At 55.4% G+C, this 20,065-nt stretch overlaps 1 protein-coding gene across 5 annotated transcripts in view; it reads right to left on the bottom strand.

The window, feature by feature from the left end:
* Window positions 1-18,912, bottom strand: part of DMAP1 (DNA methyltransferase 1 associated protein 1) — a 35,439-nt gene extending 16,527 nt beyond the window's left edge. Inside the window, exons 1-7 of one of the 5 annotated variants that reach the window (XM_076056164.1) lie at window positions 18,760-18,912; window positions 15,404-15,509; window positions 13,589-13,680; window positions 11,257-11,452; window positions 6,663-6,821; window positions 4,822-4,992; window positions 3,924-4,322 (exon numbers count right to left, since the gene is read on the bottom strand). In XM_076056164.1, the coding sequence (XP_075912279.1) occupies window positions 3,924-4,322; window positions 4,822-4,992; window positions 6,663-6,821; window positions 11,257-11,452; window positions 13,589-13,680; window positions 15,404-15,505 (1,119 nt within the window). In that variant the 5' untranslated portion in view covers window positions 15,506-15,509; window positions 18,760-18,912. Of the gene's footprint in view, window positions 1-3,923; window positions 4,323-4,821; window positions 4,993-6,662; window positions 6,822-11,256; window positions 11,453-13,588; window positions 13,681-15,403; window positions 15,510-17,697; window positions 17,886-17,924; window positions 18,153-18,179; window positions 18,570-18,704 lie in introns of those variants that run through there. The other 4 variants (XM_076056166.1, XM_076056167.1, XM_076056169.1 and 1 more) reach the window with 4 other exon arrangements.
* Between the last annotated feature and the right edge of the window lie 1,153 nt (window positions 18,913-20,065).

The raw sequence follows: 20,065 nt of genomic DNA, 5'->3' as shown, positions 1-20,065 counted from the left end.
TGTGTGTTGTTGAGACTGTGTGTGTGTGTTGTTGAGACTGTGTATGTGTGTTGTTGAGACTGTGTGTGTGTGTTGTTGAGACTGTGCGCGTGTGTTGTTGAGATTGTGTGTGAGTTGTTGAGACTGTGTGTGTGTGTTGTTGAGACTGCGCGTGTGCTTTTGAGACTGGGTGTGTGTTGTTGAGGCTGTGTGTGTGTGTTATTGAGACTCTGTGTGTGTGTTGTTGAGACTGTGTGCGTGTGTTGTTGAGACTGTGTGTGTGTGTTATTGAGACTCTGTGTGTGTGTTGTTGAGACTGTGTGCGTGTGTTGTTGAGACTGTGTGCGTGTGTTGTTGAGACTGTGTGCGTGTTTCAGTTTAACTCGTGGTTTAGTGGTAATTAATTGAAGGTGGAGGGGTTACCAGCCCCTCGCACCCGTCCAAAGCCCCCGTTTAGCCCCTGTGGTGGACACATATGCAATGAGGGGAGGATCCAATCACAATTGGACCTCCCCCCACAGCACTGTCCATGACAGAGTTGCCCGTCCGGCACCGCGAGGAGGTAGGGGGTTGTTTTGCCGGGAGCTGGACTGGTACCGCCTGGATCTATGTGGCATTCAGGAGGTCCGGTGGACCGGCTCTGGCTCCTGCCACCATGAGGGGTGGACAGTCCTCTACTCGGGGCAGCAGACTGCCAAACAACAGGGTGTGGCTCTTCTTTTGAACAAAAGAATGAAGGGGGCGTGGGAGCGTGGCGGTGAGGTGTGGGAAGCTGTAAGTCCCAGGCTACTTTGGGCTCGCCTTCCCATCAACCGGAGGCGAGGAATGGTGGTCGTGGTTACTTATGCCCCCACCGAAGATGAACATCCGTGGAGGGATGAAGGCAAAGCCGATGAGTCAGATGCCTTCTATGACCTCCTGTCACAGGTGCTGGCTAAAGTGGCCCCTCGGGATAGAGTCATCATGTTGGGTGACTTCAATGCCCGAGTTGGTCATGATACTGGCACCTGGTCTGGAGTGATTGGAGGGCATGGGCCAGATCAGCTCAATAACAACGGTAGGAGGCTGCTAGATTTTTGTGCAGCCCATGGGCTTGTAATTACCAACACGCTGTTCCGGCATCGGCGCATCCACAAATCATGGATGCATGCCGGGTCCAAGCAAGAACATCTGCTGGACTACATAGTGACGGACCAGCGGATGCGAGCCCATGTCCTTGACACCAGGACCTACCGTGGAGCTGATCTGCCCTCTGACCATCGACTAGTCATCTGTAAGATGCGCCTGCCATTCTTCTACTCCGGTGGTGGGTGTACACCCAGGACCCCATTCCAACCTAAAGTGGCCTGGTCTCAGTTATCTGATGAAAGTTGCAAGCGAGAATTTCATCATTGCTTGCGGCTGGGATTGGCATCGTCCCCCACTCCTCCTGATGTCGAGGGTAAATGGGCGAGGTTTAGGACTGTGACTCATGCAGATGCAATGGCTGCTTTGGGTATGCGGTCCAGACCTCCCCAGAGACCCTGGCTGACAGAGGAGGTGTTCAGGATGGTTGAGAAAAAGCGACAGGCCCACTGTCATCGGCTACAGAATCCCACGTCAGAGAATGTGGAGGCTTACCGCAGCCTTCGCACGGAGGTTCGGAGAGCCGTGAATCGCTGCAAGGATGGGTGGTGGTCGCGGGTTGCTGAGGAGATGGAGTCTGCCTCAGTGGCCCGTGATCACAAATCTCTATTTAACTCCATCACAAAAGTAATCTGCAGCGCCACACCTATTACCATCATTAGGGGAAAAAACGGTGCCCCAATCTCTGACCCCCAGGAACAGGTTTGCAGATTTGCTGAGCATTTCTGTGAGGTCCTGGGGGAGGGAAAATCCCTCAGCCAGGAAAACATCATGGCACAAAGTGAGGATGACCCTGCTGAGGCTGCGGTGCCTCAAATATTGGAATAAGTCACCCCCTGTGCGTGGCTGGCTGAGGTGCCATCTGTTGAGGAAGTACTGAAGGCGATCCGGAGACTGAGACCAGGAAAGGCAGCGGGCAGAGATGATCTCCCAAGCAAAATGCTGAGGGAGGGCGGCGTTTGTGCACAGACTGCCCTATATGACATCATAACAACAGTCTGGACCACTGGACGGGTTCCGCAGGATTGGAAGGATGCCCTGGTGGTCCCCCTTTTAAGAAGGAGGACCGCACAGACTGTAACAACTACAGGGGCATCTCAATCCTCAGTGTGCCGGGAAAGGCCCTGTTAAGGATTATTCAACATCGCCTTGCCAGGCATGCTGAGGAGAGGCTTGCGGAGCCCCAATGCGGTTTCAGGAAAGGGCGGTCCTGCACAGATGCCATATTTTCTGTCCGTCTGCTACAGCAGAGGTGTAGGGAATTCCAACAAGACCTACATCTCTGCTTTATTGACCTGGTCAAGGCCTATGATACCATCAGTAGGCCTGGGCTCTGGGTTGTTCTTCGTGCTTTTGGAGTACCTGACCCTCTGCTCACAATCATTAAGGACCTTCATGCCGGTGAGCGGGCCCGGGTAAAACTACGTGGCCGGGAGTCAGAGCCATTCGCTGTTAACCTTGGGGTGCGACAGGGATGTCCTCTGGCTCCCACATTATTTAACATCTACTTTGACCACGTAGTTTGTGAAGCCTTCAATAGCTGTACCGGGGGAATCTCCATATGGTACAGATATAATGGGAGGCTGATCGACGCCCGGGAGCGGTCAAGGGATGGCTCCCTATTGCTCAACCACGTTATGTATGCTGATGATTTGGTAATAGCTGCTCATTCAGAGGAGGAGTTGGAGACGCTGCTGCTGAGACTGGAGCGTGTCACTAAGAGGTGGGGCCTTACCATCAGCCCCACCAAAACTAAGCACCTGCCTGGGTATTTTGTACCATCGGACACTCCGCCCCCACAACTCCCAATCGGTGATGGGGCAGTTGTGGAGAGAGTGGAGAGTTTCCCATACCTGGGCAGCGTGCTTATGACTGGCTCCAGTTTAACAGCAGAGGTCTCACTCCGAATCAGTCGAGCGGCAATATCTTTTCATCGGTTGCGTAACGCTGTGTGGAAGCTACCTGGTCTGTCGCTCCGCACTAAGCTTCAGGTCTTCTCGGCCACGGTCATTCCCTCCCTTCTCTACGCTTGCGAAACGTGGACCCCCCTAATGGAACATCTTCGCTGGTTAGAAACATTTAGGCTGGCCTGGTTACGATCCATCCTGGGTTTAACCAGACTGGATTGTGTGAGGAGCTCACAAATCCTTGAAAGATCTGGGCAAGGTCCCATCGATGAGCTCCTCCGGCGGGGAAGGCTGCAATGGCTGGGTCATGTAGCCCGCATGCCCAGCCACCGCAAGCCGAAACAGCTTTTGTTCGGCCGGATTGAGGGGGCTAAGCGGGCGCGGCACGGGCTAGAGAAGAGATGGAGTGATGTGGTACAGGAGGACGTGGAGCTGAGTGGACTTGCCGATGACTGGTACCAGCGGTGTCAAGATTGGCCTCTGTGGAGGAGGCTCGTGAAGGATGCTACTGGGCAGTTGGAGGCAGTCGCCCTCCAACAACAACGGAGGGCGGAGGAGCGACGCTCACAACAACGAGCGGAGCGCCGGGTGGCTAAAGCACAGCAGGTTGGCACAGTAGGGGGCACAGGTGGTGCATCAGCCAGTCACCTCAGTCAGTCGACCCGTGGCACCTGGGTCTGCCCCGTGACCTCCTGCCAGAAGGCGTTCGACACTTCACGTGGCCTCAGGGTGCACATAGCCTGGCACAAGCGTCATGGTGACGTCACCGCCACTTAGTGGCGAATGGCGGTTGTTGTTGTTGTGTGTGAGTGTCTGCCTGTGTGCGTGTGTGCGTGTGTGCGTGTGTGCGTGTGTGCGTGTGTGTGCGTGTGTGCGTGTGTGTGTGTGCACGTGCCCGCGCGCGAGTCTCACCGCTCGGTCCCCCGAGTCGCCCCGCCTGTGCGTCGCCTTCTTCTTGCTGGCCTTGCGCTCGTGCGCTCGGTGATGGTGGTGGTGGTGATGGTGGTGGTGATGGTGGTGGTGGTGGGGCGCTCCCGCCTGGCCCCCCGGCCCCCCCGACGCCGCCGCCACCGCCGCCGAGCCCACGCCGCCGCCGTGCTGCTGGTGCTGCTGCTGCTGGTGCTGCTGCTGCTGGTGGTGGTGCTGCTGGTGGTGGTGCTGCTGCTGCTGCTGGTGGTGGTGCTGCAGCGAGGCCGTGGCGCTGGCCGCCGCGCCCATCAGCTTGTGCAGGTCCTGCGTGGCGCGCTCGCGCTCCTTCTTGCGAGACTCGATGCGCCGTAACTCCGACACCAGCGTCTCCTCTTCCGCCAGCTGAGTTGGGGCGGGGGTAGGGGGTGGGGGTAGGGGGCGGGGGTAGGGGGCGGGGGTAGGGGGCGGGGGAAATCGTCAAGGATAGCGGGGTAGCTGCCCCCCGTGTGGCTCTATACAGGAATGCCGTGGGGGTTTCACGGTCCCTGCTGTATATTTGGAGTTGGAGTCGTCTCTGTCCCTTGTGGCCGCGTCGATGTTTATCCGGGTCCTCCGGGTTTTTTCCCCCTCCACGTTTCGTACGTGGCTGCTACCAAATTCGTGATGGCCGCATAGCGCCTCAGTGGGGCCTCCTTCGCTGGTGAGTTTTAGTTTCATTGAATTCTACCCCTTGTCTCAAATTCTCCCCCTTTTTACCCCAGGTCTCTCCCCCCCCCCCCCCCACCGAGATAACCCCCCCCCCCCCACCACCATTCACCCACCCCACCCACCATCAACCACCGGGGGTCCGACCCGCCCTACCAAAACGCCCCCCACGCCCAGCCCCCCGGTAGCTCCGCACCTGTTCGGGCGTGCGGCTGAAGAGGCGCTCCAGCTGCTGCTTGCGCCGCCGCTCGTGGTCGGCGTCGAAGACGGGGACGGCGCGCGGCTCCGTGCCTGGCGGGGCGCGGGCACGGAGGAGTCGGGCCGTCATGGAGTAGTAGCGCTCCTTCAGGTCCTCGACGGAACGACGCTACAGAGACACACACGGAGACACACGGAGAGAGATGGAGACACACGGAGACACACAGAGAGATGGAGACACAGAGAGAGATGGAGACACACGGAGAGAGATGGAGACACACGGAGAGAGATGGAGACACACGGAGAGAGATGGAGACACACGGAGAGAGATGGAGTAGTAGCGCTCCTTCAGGTCCTCGACGGAACGACGCTACGGAGACACACGGAGACACACGGAGAGACACAGAGAGAGATGGAGACACACGGAGAGAGATGGAGACACACGGAGAGAGATGGAGTAGTAGCGCTCCTTCAGGTCCTCGACGGAACGACGCTACAGAGACACACGGAGAGAGATGGAGACACACGGAGAGAGATGGAGACACACGGAGAGAGATGGAGTAGTAGCGCTCCTTCAGGTCCTCGACGGAACGACGCTACGGAGACACACAGAGAGAGATGGAGTAGTAGCGCTCCTTCAGGTCCTCGACGGAACGACGCTACAGAGACACACGGAAAGACACAGAGAGAGATGGAGACACACGGAGACACACAGAGAGAGATGGAGACACAGAGAGAGAGATGGAGACACACGGAGAGAGATGGAGTAGTAGCGCTCCTTCAGGTCCTCGACGAAACGACGCTACGGAGACACACGGAGACACACAGAGAGAGATGGAGACACAGGGAGAGAGATGGAGACACACGGAGAGAGATGGAGACACTTGGAGAGAGATGGAGTAGTAGCGCTCCTTCAGGTCCTCGACGGAACGACGCTACGGAGACACACGGAGAGACACGGAGACACACAGAGAGACACGGAGACACACAGAGAGAGATGGAGACACACAGAGAGAGATGGAGACACACGGAGAGAGATGGAGACACACGGAGAGGCACGGAGACACACAGAGAGAGATAGAGTAGTAGCGCTCCTTCAGGTGCTCCATCGAGCGTCGCTATGAAGACACAGGGAGAGAGATGGAGACACACGGAGAGAGATGGAGACACACGGAGAGAGATGGAGTAGTAGCGCTCCTTCAGGTCCTCCATGGAGAGTTGCTATGAAGACACAGGGAGAGACACGGAGACACATGGAGAGAGATGGAGTAGTAGCGCTCCTTCAGGTCCTCCACGGAACGACGGTACGGAGAAAGAGACACGGAGACGCACGGAGCAAACTCCAAATAATACAGCAGGGATCGTCAGGGTCGGGACCAAACCCACGACCTCTTATACACCAGGCGAGGAAGTTAAGAGCTCCTAGATACCGTGATGATGATGATGAGAGACACGCAAATTCCAAATACACAGCAGCAGGCATCGTCAGGGTTGGGATCGAACCCACGACCTCTTATACACCAGGCGAGGAAGTTAAGAGCTCCTAGATACCGTGATGATGATGAAGAGAGACACGCACATTCCAAATACACAGCAGCAGACATCGTCAGGGTCGGGATGGCACCCACGACCTCTTGCGTACCAGACGAGGTAGTTAAGAGCTCCTAGATACCGTGATGATGATGATGATAGACACGCAAACTCCAAATACACAGCAGCAGGCATCGTCAGGGTTGGGATTGAACCCACGACGCCTTGCGTACCAGACGAGGTAGTTACCATCCCCCCAGGCACCGCGGCGCCCCTTTCTGTGTTTTGCGCGCGCGCGCGTGTACACACCTTGTAGGTGGTGCAGTCGTAGCGGTCGTGCATGACCACCCAGCGCAGGTCGAACCGCTGGCAGAGGTCGAGCAGGTGGTCGGTCTCGGCGCGGCTCCAGTCGTCGTGCTGCAGGTGCGAAGCGTACTCCTGCTCAGTGAACACGGGCACCTGCACGCTCTGCACCGACAAGGACCACATCAAGCGGTAGCAGCAGCAGGTCGCGCTCATTACGAGTACCCTGGTGGCCAGGGGATGTTATATGGCTCGCCTGGTATGCAGGAGGTCCGTGGGTTCGATCCCGACCCTGACGCCAAGCTGCTGCTGTATATTTGGAGTTTGCGTGTCTCTCTCTCTCTCATCATCACCACGGTGGCTAGGAGATGTTAACTACCTCGCCTGGTATGCAGGAGGTCCGTGGGTTCGATCCCGACCCTGACGCCTGCTGCTGCTGTATATTTGGAGTTTGCGTGTCTCTCTCTCATCATCACTACGGTGGATAGGAGATGTTAACTACCACGCCTGGTATACAGGAGATCGTGGGTTTGATCCCGACCCTGACGCCTTCTTTAAATTTAGAGTTTGTGTCTCTCTCTTATCATCATCACCACGGTGGCTAGGAGATGTTAACTACCACGCCTGGTATACAGGAGATTGTGGGTTTGATCCCGACCCTTACGCCTGCTGCTGTATATTTGGAGTCTGCGTGTCTCTCTCTCTCTCCCCGTGGTCACGTGGATTTTTCTCCGGGTCCTCCGGTTTCCCCCTCCACATTTAGAAACGCGCGTTTAGAGTATTTGGCTGCTCTTAAATTCCACGCGATGATGATGATAAGAAGCCACTTTCATTGCGCGACCATTTGTGATCGCCAGCTCGCTTCTGACAAAGAGCTACACAGCTCAGTGGACCCTTACCTGGTAAAAATCAAATATAAATTTCGTTTGCCACTGCCGTTGACCGCTTAAGAAGAGTCACGTGGGTTTGGGAAGAGAGAGGCGTCTTGGGCTACATGCGCCGACGGATGGCCGACGGTCAAAAGGTCGACGGCGTGTTGATATGTGTGCGTGTGCGTGTGTATGTGTATGTGTGTGCGTGTGTGTATGTATGTGTGTGCGTGTGTGCATGTGTATGTGTGTGCATGTGTGTGCGTGTATATGTGTGTGCGTGTGTATATGTGTGCGTGTGTATGTGTGTGTGCGCGTGTGTGCGTGTGCGCGTGTGTATATGTGTGCGTGTGAATATGTGTGCGTGTGTATATGTGTGCGTGTGTACGTGTGTACATGTGTGCCTGGTCTCAGCTATCTGATGAAAGTTGCAAGCGAGAATTTCATCATCGCTTGCGGCTGGGATTGGCATCGTCCCCGACTCCTCCTGATGTCGAGGGTAAATGGGCGAGGTTTAGGACTGTGACTCATGCAGCTGCAATGGCTGCTTTGGGTATGCGGTCCAGACCTCCCCAGAGACCCTGGCTGACAGAGGAGGTGTTCAGGATGGTTGAGAAAAAGCGACAGGCCCACTGTCATCGGCTACAGAATCCCACGTCAGAGAATGAGGAGCCTTACCGCAGCCTTCGCTCGGAGGTTCAGAGAGCCGTGAGGCGCTGCAAGGATGGGTGGTGGTCGCGGGTTGCTGAGGAGATGGAGTCTGCCTCAGTGGCCCATGATCACAAATCTCTATTTAACTCCATCAAAAAAGTAACCTGCAGCGCCACACCTATTACCATCATTAGGGGAAAAAACGGTGATCCAATCTCCGACCCCCAGGAACAGGTTTGCAGATTTGCTGAGCATTTCTGTGAGGTCCTGGGGGAGGGAAAATCCCTCAGCTAGGAAAACATCGTGGCACAAAGTGAGGATGACCCTGCTGAGGCTGCGGTGCCTAAAATATTGGAAGAAGTCACCCCCTGTGAGTGACTGGCTGAGGTGCCATCTGTTGAGGAAGTACTGAAGGCGATCCGGAGTCTGAGACCAGGAAAGACAGCGGGCAGAGATGATCTCCCAAGCGAAATGCTGAGGGAGGGTGGCGTTTGTGCACAGACTGCCCTCTATGACATCATAACAACAGTCTGGACCACTGGACGAGTTCCGCAGGATTGGAAGGATGCCCTGGTGGTCCCCCTTTTTAAGAAGGGGGACCGCACAGACTGTAAAAACTACAGGGGCATCTCACTCCTCAGTGTGCCGGGAAAGGTCCTGGCAAGGATTATTCAACATCGCCTTGCCAGGCACGCTGAAGAGAGGCTTGCGGAGCCCCAATGCGGTTTCAGGAAAGGGCGGTCCTGCACAGATGCCATATTTTCTGTCCGTCTGCTACAGCAGAGGTGTAGGGAATTCCAACAAGACCAACATCTCTGCTTTATTGACCTGGTCAAGGCCTATGATAACATCAGTAGGCGTGGGCTCTGGGTTGTTCTTCGTGCTTTTGGAGTACCTGACCCTCTGCTCACGATCATTAAGGACCTTCATGATGGTGAGCGGGCCCGGGTAAAACTACGTGGCCGGGAGTCAGAGCCATTCCCTGTACACCTTGGGGTGCGACAGGGATGTCCTCTGGCTCCCACATTATTTATCATCTATTTTGACCACGTAGTTCGTGAAGCCTTCAATAGCTGTACCGGGGGAATCTCCATATGGTACAGATATAATGGGAGGCTGATCGATGCCCGGGTGCGGTCAAGGGATGGCTCCCTATTGCTCAACCACGTTATGTATGCTGATAATTTGGTAATAGCTGCTCATTCAGAGGAGGAGTTGGAGATGCTGTTGCTGAGACTGGAGCGTGCCACTAAGAGGTGGGGCCTTACCATCAGCCCCACCAAAACTAAGCACCTGCCTGGGTATTTTATACCATCGGACACTCCACCCCCACAACTCCCAATCGGTGATGGGGCAGTTGTGGAGCGAGTGGAGAGTTACCCATACCTGGGCAGTGTGCTTATGACCGGCTCCAGTTTAACAGCAGAGGTCTCACTCCGAATCAGTCGAGCGGCAATATCTTTTCATCGCTTGCGTAACGCTGTGTGGAAGCTACCTGGTCTGTCGCTCCACACTAAGCTTCAGGTCTTCTCGGCCACGGTCATTCCCTCCCTTCTCTACGCTTGCGAAACGTGGACCCCCCTAATGGAACATCTTCGCCGGTTAGAAACATTTAGGCTGGCCTGCCTACGATCCATCCTGAGTTTAACCAGACTGGATTGTGTGAGGAGCTCACAAATCCTTGAAAGATCTGGGCAAGGTCCCATCGGTGAGCTCCTCCGGCGGGCAAGGCTGCGATGGCTGGGTCATGTAGCCCGCATGCCCAGCCACCGCATGCCGAAACAGCTTTTGTTCGGCCGGATTGAGGGAGCTAAACAGGCGCGGCACGGGCTAGAGAAGAGATGGAGTGATGTGGTACAGGAGGACGTGAAGCTGAGTGGACTTGCCGATGACTGGTACCAGCGGTGTCAAGATCGGCCTCTGTGGAGAAGGCTCGTGAAGGACGCTACTGGGCAGTTGGAGGTAGTCGCCCTCCAACAACAACGGAGGGCGGAGGAGCGACGCTCACAACAACGAGCGGAGTGCCGGGTGGCTAAAGCACAGCAGGTTGGCACAGTAGGGAGCACAGGTGATGCATCAGCCAGTCATCTCAGTCAGTCGACCCGTGGCACCTGGGTCTGCCCCGTGACCTCCTGCCAGCGGGCGTTCGACACTTCACGTGGCCTCAGGGTGCACATAGCCTGGCACAAGCGTCGTGGTGACGTCACCACCACTTAGTGGTGAATGGCGGTTGTTGTGTGTATATGTGTGCGTGTGTATATGTGTGCGTGTGTATATGTGTGCGCGTGTGCGTGTGTATATGTGTGCGCATTGGTGTAGTAGCGGTAAGCGTGCTCTCGCTACGAACCCGGCGGTCTGAGTTTGATCCCCGCTCACAGCCAACACCAGCGACGATTATCTTTACCGGTCTTGGGCCTCCCCTAAGTTGACTCAGCCTCAAATGAGATACCTGGTGCCATGTGTAGTAAACATCGCCACTAGGGAGACAAAGGCGGCCAGGCATGGTGTTGGCCACCCATCCCCCCGTGTGCCGTACTGGCCTTCATAGGTGCTCGCTAACATCACTTGCCAGCTTACTCAGGCTATATGGGGGATCTTTGTCTGCGTTGGCACACTAGGGGGCACAGGTGGTGCATCTGCCAGTTATCTCAGTCAGTCGACCCATGGCACCTGCTGGGTCTGTCCCGTGACCTCCTCCTGCACCTAGCCTGGCACAGCAGTCAACCCATGGCACCTGCAGGGTCTGTCCCGTGACCTCCTCCTGCACCTAGCCTGGTACAGCAGTCAACCCTAGGCACCTGCTGGGTCTGTCCCGTGACCTCCTCCTGCACCTAGCCTGGCACAGCGGGGAGCACAGGTGGTGCATCGGCCCAGTCATCTCGGTCAGTCGACCCACGGCACCGCCTGGGTCTGCCCCGTGACCTCCTGCCGGCGGGCGTTCGACACTTCACGTGGCCTCAACGTGCACCTAGCCTGGCACAAGCGGCGCCGCGGTGACGCCACCGCCACTTAGCGGCGAACGGCGGTTGATGCTGTTGTTCATTTTGCTGCTGCTGCTGTTGTTGTTGTTGTGTGCGTGCCTTGTTGAAGCGAGCGAAGGGATACTCGCTGGGCTGGTCGGTGGCGCGCCGCCAGTGGTGGAAGACGGCGCCGTCGGTGCGCGCCGGGTGGGTGAAGGGGGTCCAGCGCCACGCCCGCACCACGCGGCACCCAAGGCGCGCCTTCACCGTGCGGTAGCCCTGGGACGAGTCGCTGGGCAGCACCGGGGGGGCATCCCTGAGACGATGCGCGGGGAGAGAGACACGGTGTGGGTGGGACGCGGGGAGAGAGACGCGGGGAGAGAGACGCGGGGAGAGAGACACGGGGAGAGAGACACAGTGTGGGTGGGACGCGGGGAGAGAGACACGGTGTGGGTGGGACGCGGGGAGAGAGACACAGGGAGAGAGACACGGTGAGTGGGACGCGGGGAGAGAGACACAGGGAGAGAGACACGGTCTGGGTGGGACACGGGGAGAGAGACACAGGGAGAGAGACACGGTGGGTGGGACGCGGGGAGAGAGACACAGGGAGAGAGACACGGTGTGGGTGGGATGCGGGGAGAGAGACGCGGGGAGAGAGACACGGTGGGTGGGACGCGGGGAGAGAGACACAGGGAGAGAGACACAGGGAGAGAGACACAGTGTGGGTGGGACGCGGGGAGAGAGACAGGGAGAGAGACACGGTGTGGGTGTGACATGGGGAGAGAGACACAGGGAGAGAGACACGGTGTGGGTGGGACGCGGGGAGAGAGACACAGGGAGAGAGACACGGTGTGGGTGGGACGCGGGGAGAGAGACACAGGGAGAGAGACACGGTGTGGGTGGGACGCGGGGAGAGAGACACGGTGAGTGGGACAAGGGAGAGAGACACGGTGTGGGTGGGACGCGGGGAGAGAGACACAGGGAGAGAGACACAGGGAGAGAGACACGGTGTGGGTGGAACGCGTGGAGAGAGACACAGGGAGAGAGACACGGTGTGGGTGGGACATGGGGAGAGAGACACAGGGAGAGAGACACAGGGAGAGAGACACAGTGTGGGTGGGACATGGGGAGAGAGACACAGGGAGAGAGACACAGGGAGAGAGACACGGTGTGGGTGGGACACGGGGAGAGAGACACGGTGGGTGGGACGCGGGGAGAGAGACACGGTGGGTGGGACATGGGGAGAGAGACACAGGGAGAGAGACACAGTGTGGGTGGGACGCGGGGAGAGAGACACGGTGAGTGGGACAAGGGAGAGAGACACGGTGTGGGTGGGACGCGGGGAGAGAGACACAGGGAGAGAGACACAGGGAGAGAGACACAGGGAGAGAGACACGGTGTGGGTGGAACGCGTGGAGAGAGACACAGGGAGAGAGACACGGTGTGGGTGGGACATGGGGAGAGAGACACAGGGAGAGAGACACAGGGAGAGAGACACAGGGAGAGACACAGTGTGGGTGGGACATGGGGAGAGAGACACAGGGAGAGAGACACAGGGAGAGAGACACGGTGTGGGTGGGACACGGGGAGAGAGACACGGTGGGTGGGACGCGGGGAGAGAGACACGGTGGGTGGGACATGGGGAGAGAGACACAGGGAGAGAGACACAGTGTTGGTGGGACGCGTGGAGAGAGACACAGGGAGAGAGACACAGGGAGAGAGACACGGTGTGGGTGGGACGCGTGGAGAGAGACACAGAGAGAGAGACACGGTGAGTGGGACGCGGGGAGAGAGACACAGGGAGAGAGACGCAGTGAGTGGGACGCAGTGAGACGCACCGAGACAAGGCGAGGGACGGGTGGGACAAGGTGGGACAAGGTGGTGGGTCAAGTCTGAGCAGCACCGCGGGGGCGTCCCTTAGACAATGCGCGGGGAGAGGAGAGACGCAGCGAGTGGGTGGGATGCGGTGAGACGCACTGAGACACGGAGAGACATGGAGAGACACGGTCAGTCACAGACAGACGACGTGGGATGTGGTGGGACGAGTCACTGGGGAGCACCGGGGCGCGTCCCTGAGACGCGACACGGGGCGAGAGACGCGGTGAGTGGGACGAGGCGTGACACAATGAGGCACGGTGCGACACACTAAGACACGGTAATGCACGCCGAGACACAGTGGGACAGTGAGACACGGTGAGACACGGTGGGACACACTCAGGCACGGTGAGGCACGCCGAGACACAGCGAGACAACGTGAGACGCACTCGGGCACGGTGAGGCACGCCGAGACACAGTGGGAAAGTGAGACACGGTGGGACACGGTGGGACACACTCAGGCACGGTGAGGCACGCCGAGACACAGTGGGACAGTGAGACACAGTGGGACACGGTGGGACACGCGGGCGGACAATGAAGAACTCATGAGGGCACACACGGAGACGCGGCGTCTCACTTGTTGTCCGAGTAGAGCAGGGCGTAGACCTCTCTGTGCATCCCCTCCGGGCGCTTGAACGTCGGAGTCTCTGCCAGCTTCTTTGACTTTTTCTAAAAACCCAAACACGCGCACAGACACACAGGCACGCGCACAGACACACAGGCACGCGCACAGACACACAGGCACGCGCACAGACACACAGGCACGCGCACAGACACACAGGCACGCGCACAGACACACAGGCACACGCACAGACACACAAGGCACGCGCACAGACACACAGGCACGCGCACAGACACACAGGCACGCGCACAGACACACACACACAGACACAAATCCCCCTCGTGGTCATTAGCAAGCTGTTGGGGCAAGTGCTGTTAGCAGCGAGTAGCAGCAGTGCCTATGTAGGCTGGCACGGCACACGAGGGGGCGAGCGGCCAGCAACCACCCCCAGCCGCCTTTGTCTCCCCAGTAGCGATGTTTACACCACGAACTGCAGCAGGTACTCATTTGAGGCTGAGTCGACCTAGGGGGGAGGGGGCCATAACTGGTACTGATAATCGTCCCCGGTTGGTGGTGGCCGTGAGCGGGAATCGAACTCGGGTCATCGCCGGGTTCATAACGCAGTGCGCCAACCACTGCACGAACGCTCCTCGAACGTAAACTAAACCAAATGGACGCATACAGCCACAAAGAGACACGCACATCATACACACAATGTATAAAGCCACTCACCATGCGTACATATAGAACACACGTGTGATAGCTTGAGTGCTATATTGAAGTGGGTGGTTGTATATTGTTGTGATTGTGTATAATGTAGATGTGACTGTGTCTGTAGTTTTGCACGTGTGTGGTAGTGGTGGTGATGTACGGGTGGTGGTGAGTGGTTGAGGTGTTTGAGGTGGTGATGTATGGGTGGGGGCGAGTGGTTGAGGTGGTGATGTACGGGTAGTGGCGAGTGGTTGAGGTGGTGATGTACGGGTGGTGGTGAGTGGTTGAGGTAATGATGTACGAATGGTGGTGAGTGGTTGAGGTGGTGATGTATGGGTGGTGGTGAGTGGTTGAGGTGGTGATGTACGGGTGGTGGTGAGTGGTTGAGGTGGTGATGTACGGGTGGTGGCGAGTGGTTGAGGTGGTGATGTACGGGTGGTGGTGAGTGGTTGAGGTGGTTGAGGTGATGTACGGGTGGTGGAGAGAGGTTGAGGTGGTTGAGGTGGTGATGTATGGGTGGTGGCGAGTGGTTGAGGTCGTGATGTACGGGTGGTGGTGAGTGGTTGAGGTGGTTGAGGTGGTGATGTACGGGTGGTGGTGAGTGGTTGAGGTGGCTGAGGTGGTGATGTACGGGTGGTGGCGAGTGGTTGAGGTGGTGATGTACGGGTGGTGGTGAGTGGTTGAGGTGGTGATGTACGGGTGGTTGGCGAGTGGTTGAGGTGGTGATGTACGGGTGGTGGTGAGTGGTTGAGGTGGTTGAGGTGGTGATGTACGGGTGGTGGCGAGTGGTTGAGGTCATGATGTATGGGTGGTGGTGAGTGGTTGAGGTTGTTGAGGTGGTGATGTACGGATGGTGGTGAGTGGTTGAGGTGATGATGTACGGGCGGTGGCGAGTGGTTGAGGTGGTTGAGGTGGTGATGTACGGATGGTGGCGAGTGGTTGAGGTGGTGATGCACGGGTGGTGGCGAGTGGTTGAGGTGGTAATGTACGGATGGTGGTGAGTGATTGAGGTGGTTGAGGTGGTGATGTACGTGTGGTGGCGAGTGGTTGAGGTGGTTGAAGGTGGTGAAGTATAAAGTACAGGTGGTGGTTGGGGTGGTGAAGTATGGCTGCTGGCACCTTGTCGGTTTGCAGCAGGAGGTCCCGTTTGCTGATGGGCGCCACCATCTCCCCGTCCGCCGACAGCTCCAAAATGTCACGCACATCGGCACCGGTGCCCATGGTGCTGAGACCACAACAACAACCACAACCACCACAGCCGCGTCAACAACCGCCGGTGACTGCAACACAGCAACAACCACAACTATAACCACAACTATAGCCACAACCACAACTATAACTAGAACCACAACTATAACCACAACTATAACCACAGCTATAGCCACAGATACAACTATAACCACAACTATAACCACAGCTATAGCCACAGACACAACTATAACCACAACTATAGCCACAACCACAATTATAACCACAGCTATAGCCACAACCACAAGTATAACCACAGCCACAACTATAGCCACAACCACAACTATAGCCACAACCACAACTATAGCCACAACTATAACCACAGCTATAGCTACAGACACGACTATAACCACAACTATAGCTACAACCACAACTATAACCACAGCTATAGACACAGACAACTATAGCCACAGCCATAACTACAACCACAACTATAACCACAATCACAACTATAACCACAACTATAGCCACAACCACAACTATAGCCACAACCACAACTATAGCCACAACCATAACCACAGACACAACTATAACCACAGCTATAACCACAGCTATATCCACAACCACAACTATATCCACAGCTATAACCACAGCTATAGCTATAGCCACAACCACAACTATATCCACAACTATAACCACAGCTATAGCCACAGCCACAACTATATCCACAACTATAACCACAGCTATAGCCACAGCCACAACTATAACCACAGCCACAACTATAACCACAACTATAGCCACAACTATAACCACAACTATAGCCACAACCACAACTATATCCACAACTATAACCACAGCTATAGCCACAGCCACAACTATAACCACAGCCACAACTATAACCACAACTATAGCCACAACTATAACCACAACTATAGCCACAACCACAACTATAGCCACAACCACAACTATAGCCACAACCATAACCACAGACACAACTATAACCACAGCTATAACCACAGCTATAGCCACAACCACAACTATATCCACAGCTATAACCACAGCTATAGCTATAGCCACAACCACAACTATATCCACAACTATAACCACAGCTATAGCCACAGCCACAACTATATCCACAACTATAACCACAGCTATAGCCACAGCCACAACTATAACCACAGCCACAACTATAACCACAACTATAGCCACAACTATAACCACAACTATAACCACAGCTATAGCCAGTCACAACTATAACCACAGCTATAGCCACAACCACAAGTATAACCACAACTATAGCCACAACCACAACTATAACCACAGCCACAACTATAGCCACAACCACAACTATAGCCACAACCACAACTATAGCCACAACCACAACTATAGCCACAACTATAACCACAACTATAGCCACAGACACAACTATAACCACAACTATAACCACAACTATAGCCACAGACACAAACATAACCACAGCTATAGCCACAACCACAACTATAACCACAGCCACAACTATAGCCACAACCACAACTATAACCACAGCTACAAATATAACCACAACTATAACCACAGACACAACTATAACCACAACTATAGCAACAGCCACAACTCTAGCCACAACCATAACCACAGACACAACTATAAACACAGCTATAGCCACAACCACAACTATAACCACAGCTTTCGCCACAGACACAACTATAACCACAACTATAGCCACAACTATAACCACAACTATAGCCACAACTATAACCACAGCCACAACTACAACCACAACTATAACCACAGCTATAGCCACAGTCACAACTATAACCACAGCTATAGCCACAGTCACAACTATAACCACAGCTATAGCCACAGTCACAACTATAACCACAGCTATAGCCACAACTATTACAACCACAGCAACAGCAGTAACCACAGCTGCGTTGGCGATGTTGTGCAGCCCGCATTGCACGCACATCCGCAGCTAAGCAGCTGCTGATCCTGGATAATGACTCGGATGGGCGATTGCCATCCACAAATACCAGGTACTATAGGCTGCGTGGTGGTGGTAGTGGTGGTGGTGAGCAGCAGCAGAGGGCAGTGCATGAGAGACCACCACCACCCCACACCCCCCCCGTTGTTGCACTGTACAGTACAGTGCGTCTATGCCACACACCAGAATTGTAAAAGATTTCAACAACGACAACAACCACAACAACAAGAACAACACGCGTGACCAGAGCGGTGAAGTATGGTCGGCTATCCCTCGCGGCCACAGGCGGGGGTGCAGGGTTGGACGCCTTCAGCCAGCGAGTTGTGGCGGCTTCACGGCGGTGAACGACAGCCTAGGCAGGGCCGCAACTCGGCACGGCCATTACAGAGACACAAAGACAAAGATCCCCAACCGTGTAGCCTCTAACAGACTGTAGGGGCAAGTGCTGTTGGTAGCGAGTAGCAGCACTACCTGTGAAGGTAGACACAGACAAAGATCCCCAACCGTGTAGCCTGTAACAGACTGTAGGGGCAAGTGCTGTTGGTAGCGAGTAGCAGCAGCAGCTGTGAAGGCTACCGGCACTGTGGCACACACAGAGGGGGTGGGTGGCCAGCAACCACCACGCCCGGCCGCCTTTGTCTCCCCCCGGTCGCGATGTTTACTAACACACACAGCACCGGGTTACTCATTTGAGGCCGAGTCGAGCTAGGGGAGAGGCCCAGGTACCGGTTCAGACAATCGCTGTCACTGGTGGCGGTGTTGGCCGTGGTTGCCGGGTTCGTAGCGCAGCGTAGCGCGAACCACTATACTACCGCTCCCCACAAAAGACACAGACACACAGAGACACACATAAAGACACACAGAGACACACACAGAGAGACACACAGAGAGACACAGAGACACACACACAGACACACACACAAAGACACAGACACACATAAAGACACACAGACACACACACACAAAGACACACAAACACACAGAGACACACACAACGACACACAGACACACACACAGAGACACACACAAAGACACAGACACACAGAGACATACAGAGACACACACAGACACACACAGAGACACACACAGACACACACAGAGAGACACAGAGACACACACAAGGACACACAGAGACACACACAAAGACACACAGACACACAAAGACACACAGACACACACACAAACACACAGAGACACAGAGACACAGACAGAGACGACTCTCTCGCGACAGAGAAGTTCGCGAGGAGATACCTGCAGACGTGTTATCTGAGGAGGAGGTGGGGGGATTGGCGATATCGCGTTTTACCTCAGACGTCGTCTTCCGCCGCGAGAATCGCCAAAGAATAAAATAAAATAAAATCGCCTCAAAAATGTGCCCCCCACCTCTGCAAAAGGGCGGGAAGAAGAGGGGGGGAGGCCGCTTTGGAATCCGTAGCGCGGATCGGCAACGGGCGGGAGGTGGTTTGTCCGTACTGCGCATGCGCGCGAGCGAGGCGCCTTTATATTTGTTAGCGCGGATTAGCTATGGGGGGGGCGTGGCGGGGCCGTGACGTCAGGCGTCTTGTGGCAGGTAAATAATTAATAAAGAGGCGGAGAGGGGGAATCCGATGAGCAACGAAGCTCTTTTGTTTGTTTCATAGATAGGGGGGGGGGGGTGGTCAGAACGTTACAACAACAAACAGTTACAAAAACACGATAGGAGTGCACAAATACAGTATAGGAAAATGGTAAACAAATTATATTATTATTTCAAGCTTTCGTGACTGCAGCAATTCATATTCAGACTCACACAGAGACCCACAGACTCACATGGAGACTCACAGACTCACACGGAAACACACAGACTCACACGGAGCCCCACAGACTCACGTGGAAACCCACAGACCGACATGGAGACCCACAGACTCACATGGAGGCCCACATACATAGAGACCCACAGACTCACATAGAGACCCACAGACTCACATGGAGACCCACAGACTCACATGGAGACCCACATACATAGAGATCCCATAGACTCACATAGAGACCCAAAGACTCACATAGAGACCCACAGACTCACGCAGAGACCCACAGACTCACATAGAGACCCACAGACCCACATGGAGACCCACAGACTCACATGGAGACCCACAGACTCACATGGAGACCCACAGACTCACATGGAGACCCACAGACCCACATGGAGACCCACAGACTCACATGGAGACCCACAGACTGACATGGAGACCCACAGACTCACATAGAGACTCACAGATTCACATGGAGACCCATAGACTCACATATAGACCCACAGACTCACATGGAGACCCATAGACTCACATGGAGACCCATTGACTCACATAGAGACCCACAGACTCGTATGGAGACCCATAGACTCACATAGAGACCCATAGACTCGTATGGAGACCCACAAACTCGCATTGAGACCCATAGACTCATCATAAAGACCCATAGACTCATCATAGACACCCATAGACTCAGTGGAATAGAGACTTACACATACATCCACAGAGACCCACAGAGACTCACAAGATACACCGTGGACTTAGGGGACCCATAGACTTACACCGACTCCCAAAGTGTAATTGTATATAGTTTATATTTTATTT

Source organism: Petromyzon marinus, chromosome 74 (genome assembly GCF_048934315.1).
Source record: "Petromyzon marinus isolate PM22_M1 ecotype Great Lakes invasive population chromosome 74, UKy_Petmar_22M1.pri1.0, whole genome shotgun sequence".
NCBI lineage: Eukaryota > Metazoa > Chordata > Hyperoartia > Petromyzontiformes > Petromyzontidae > Petromyzon > Petromyzon marinus.
The sequence above is the reverse complement of the archived record's forward strand: the minus strand, read 5'-3'. Positions and strand labels throughout refer to the sequence as shown.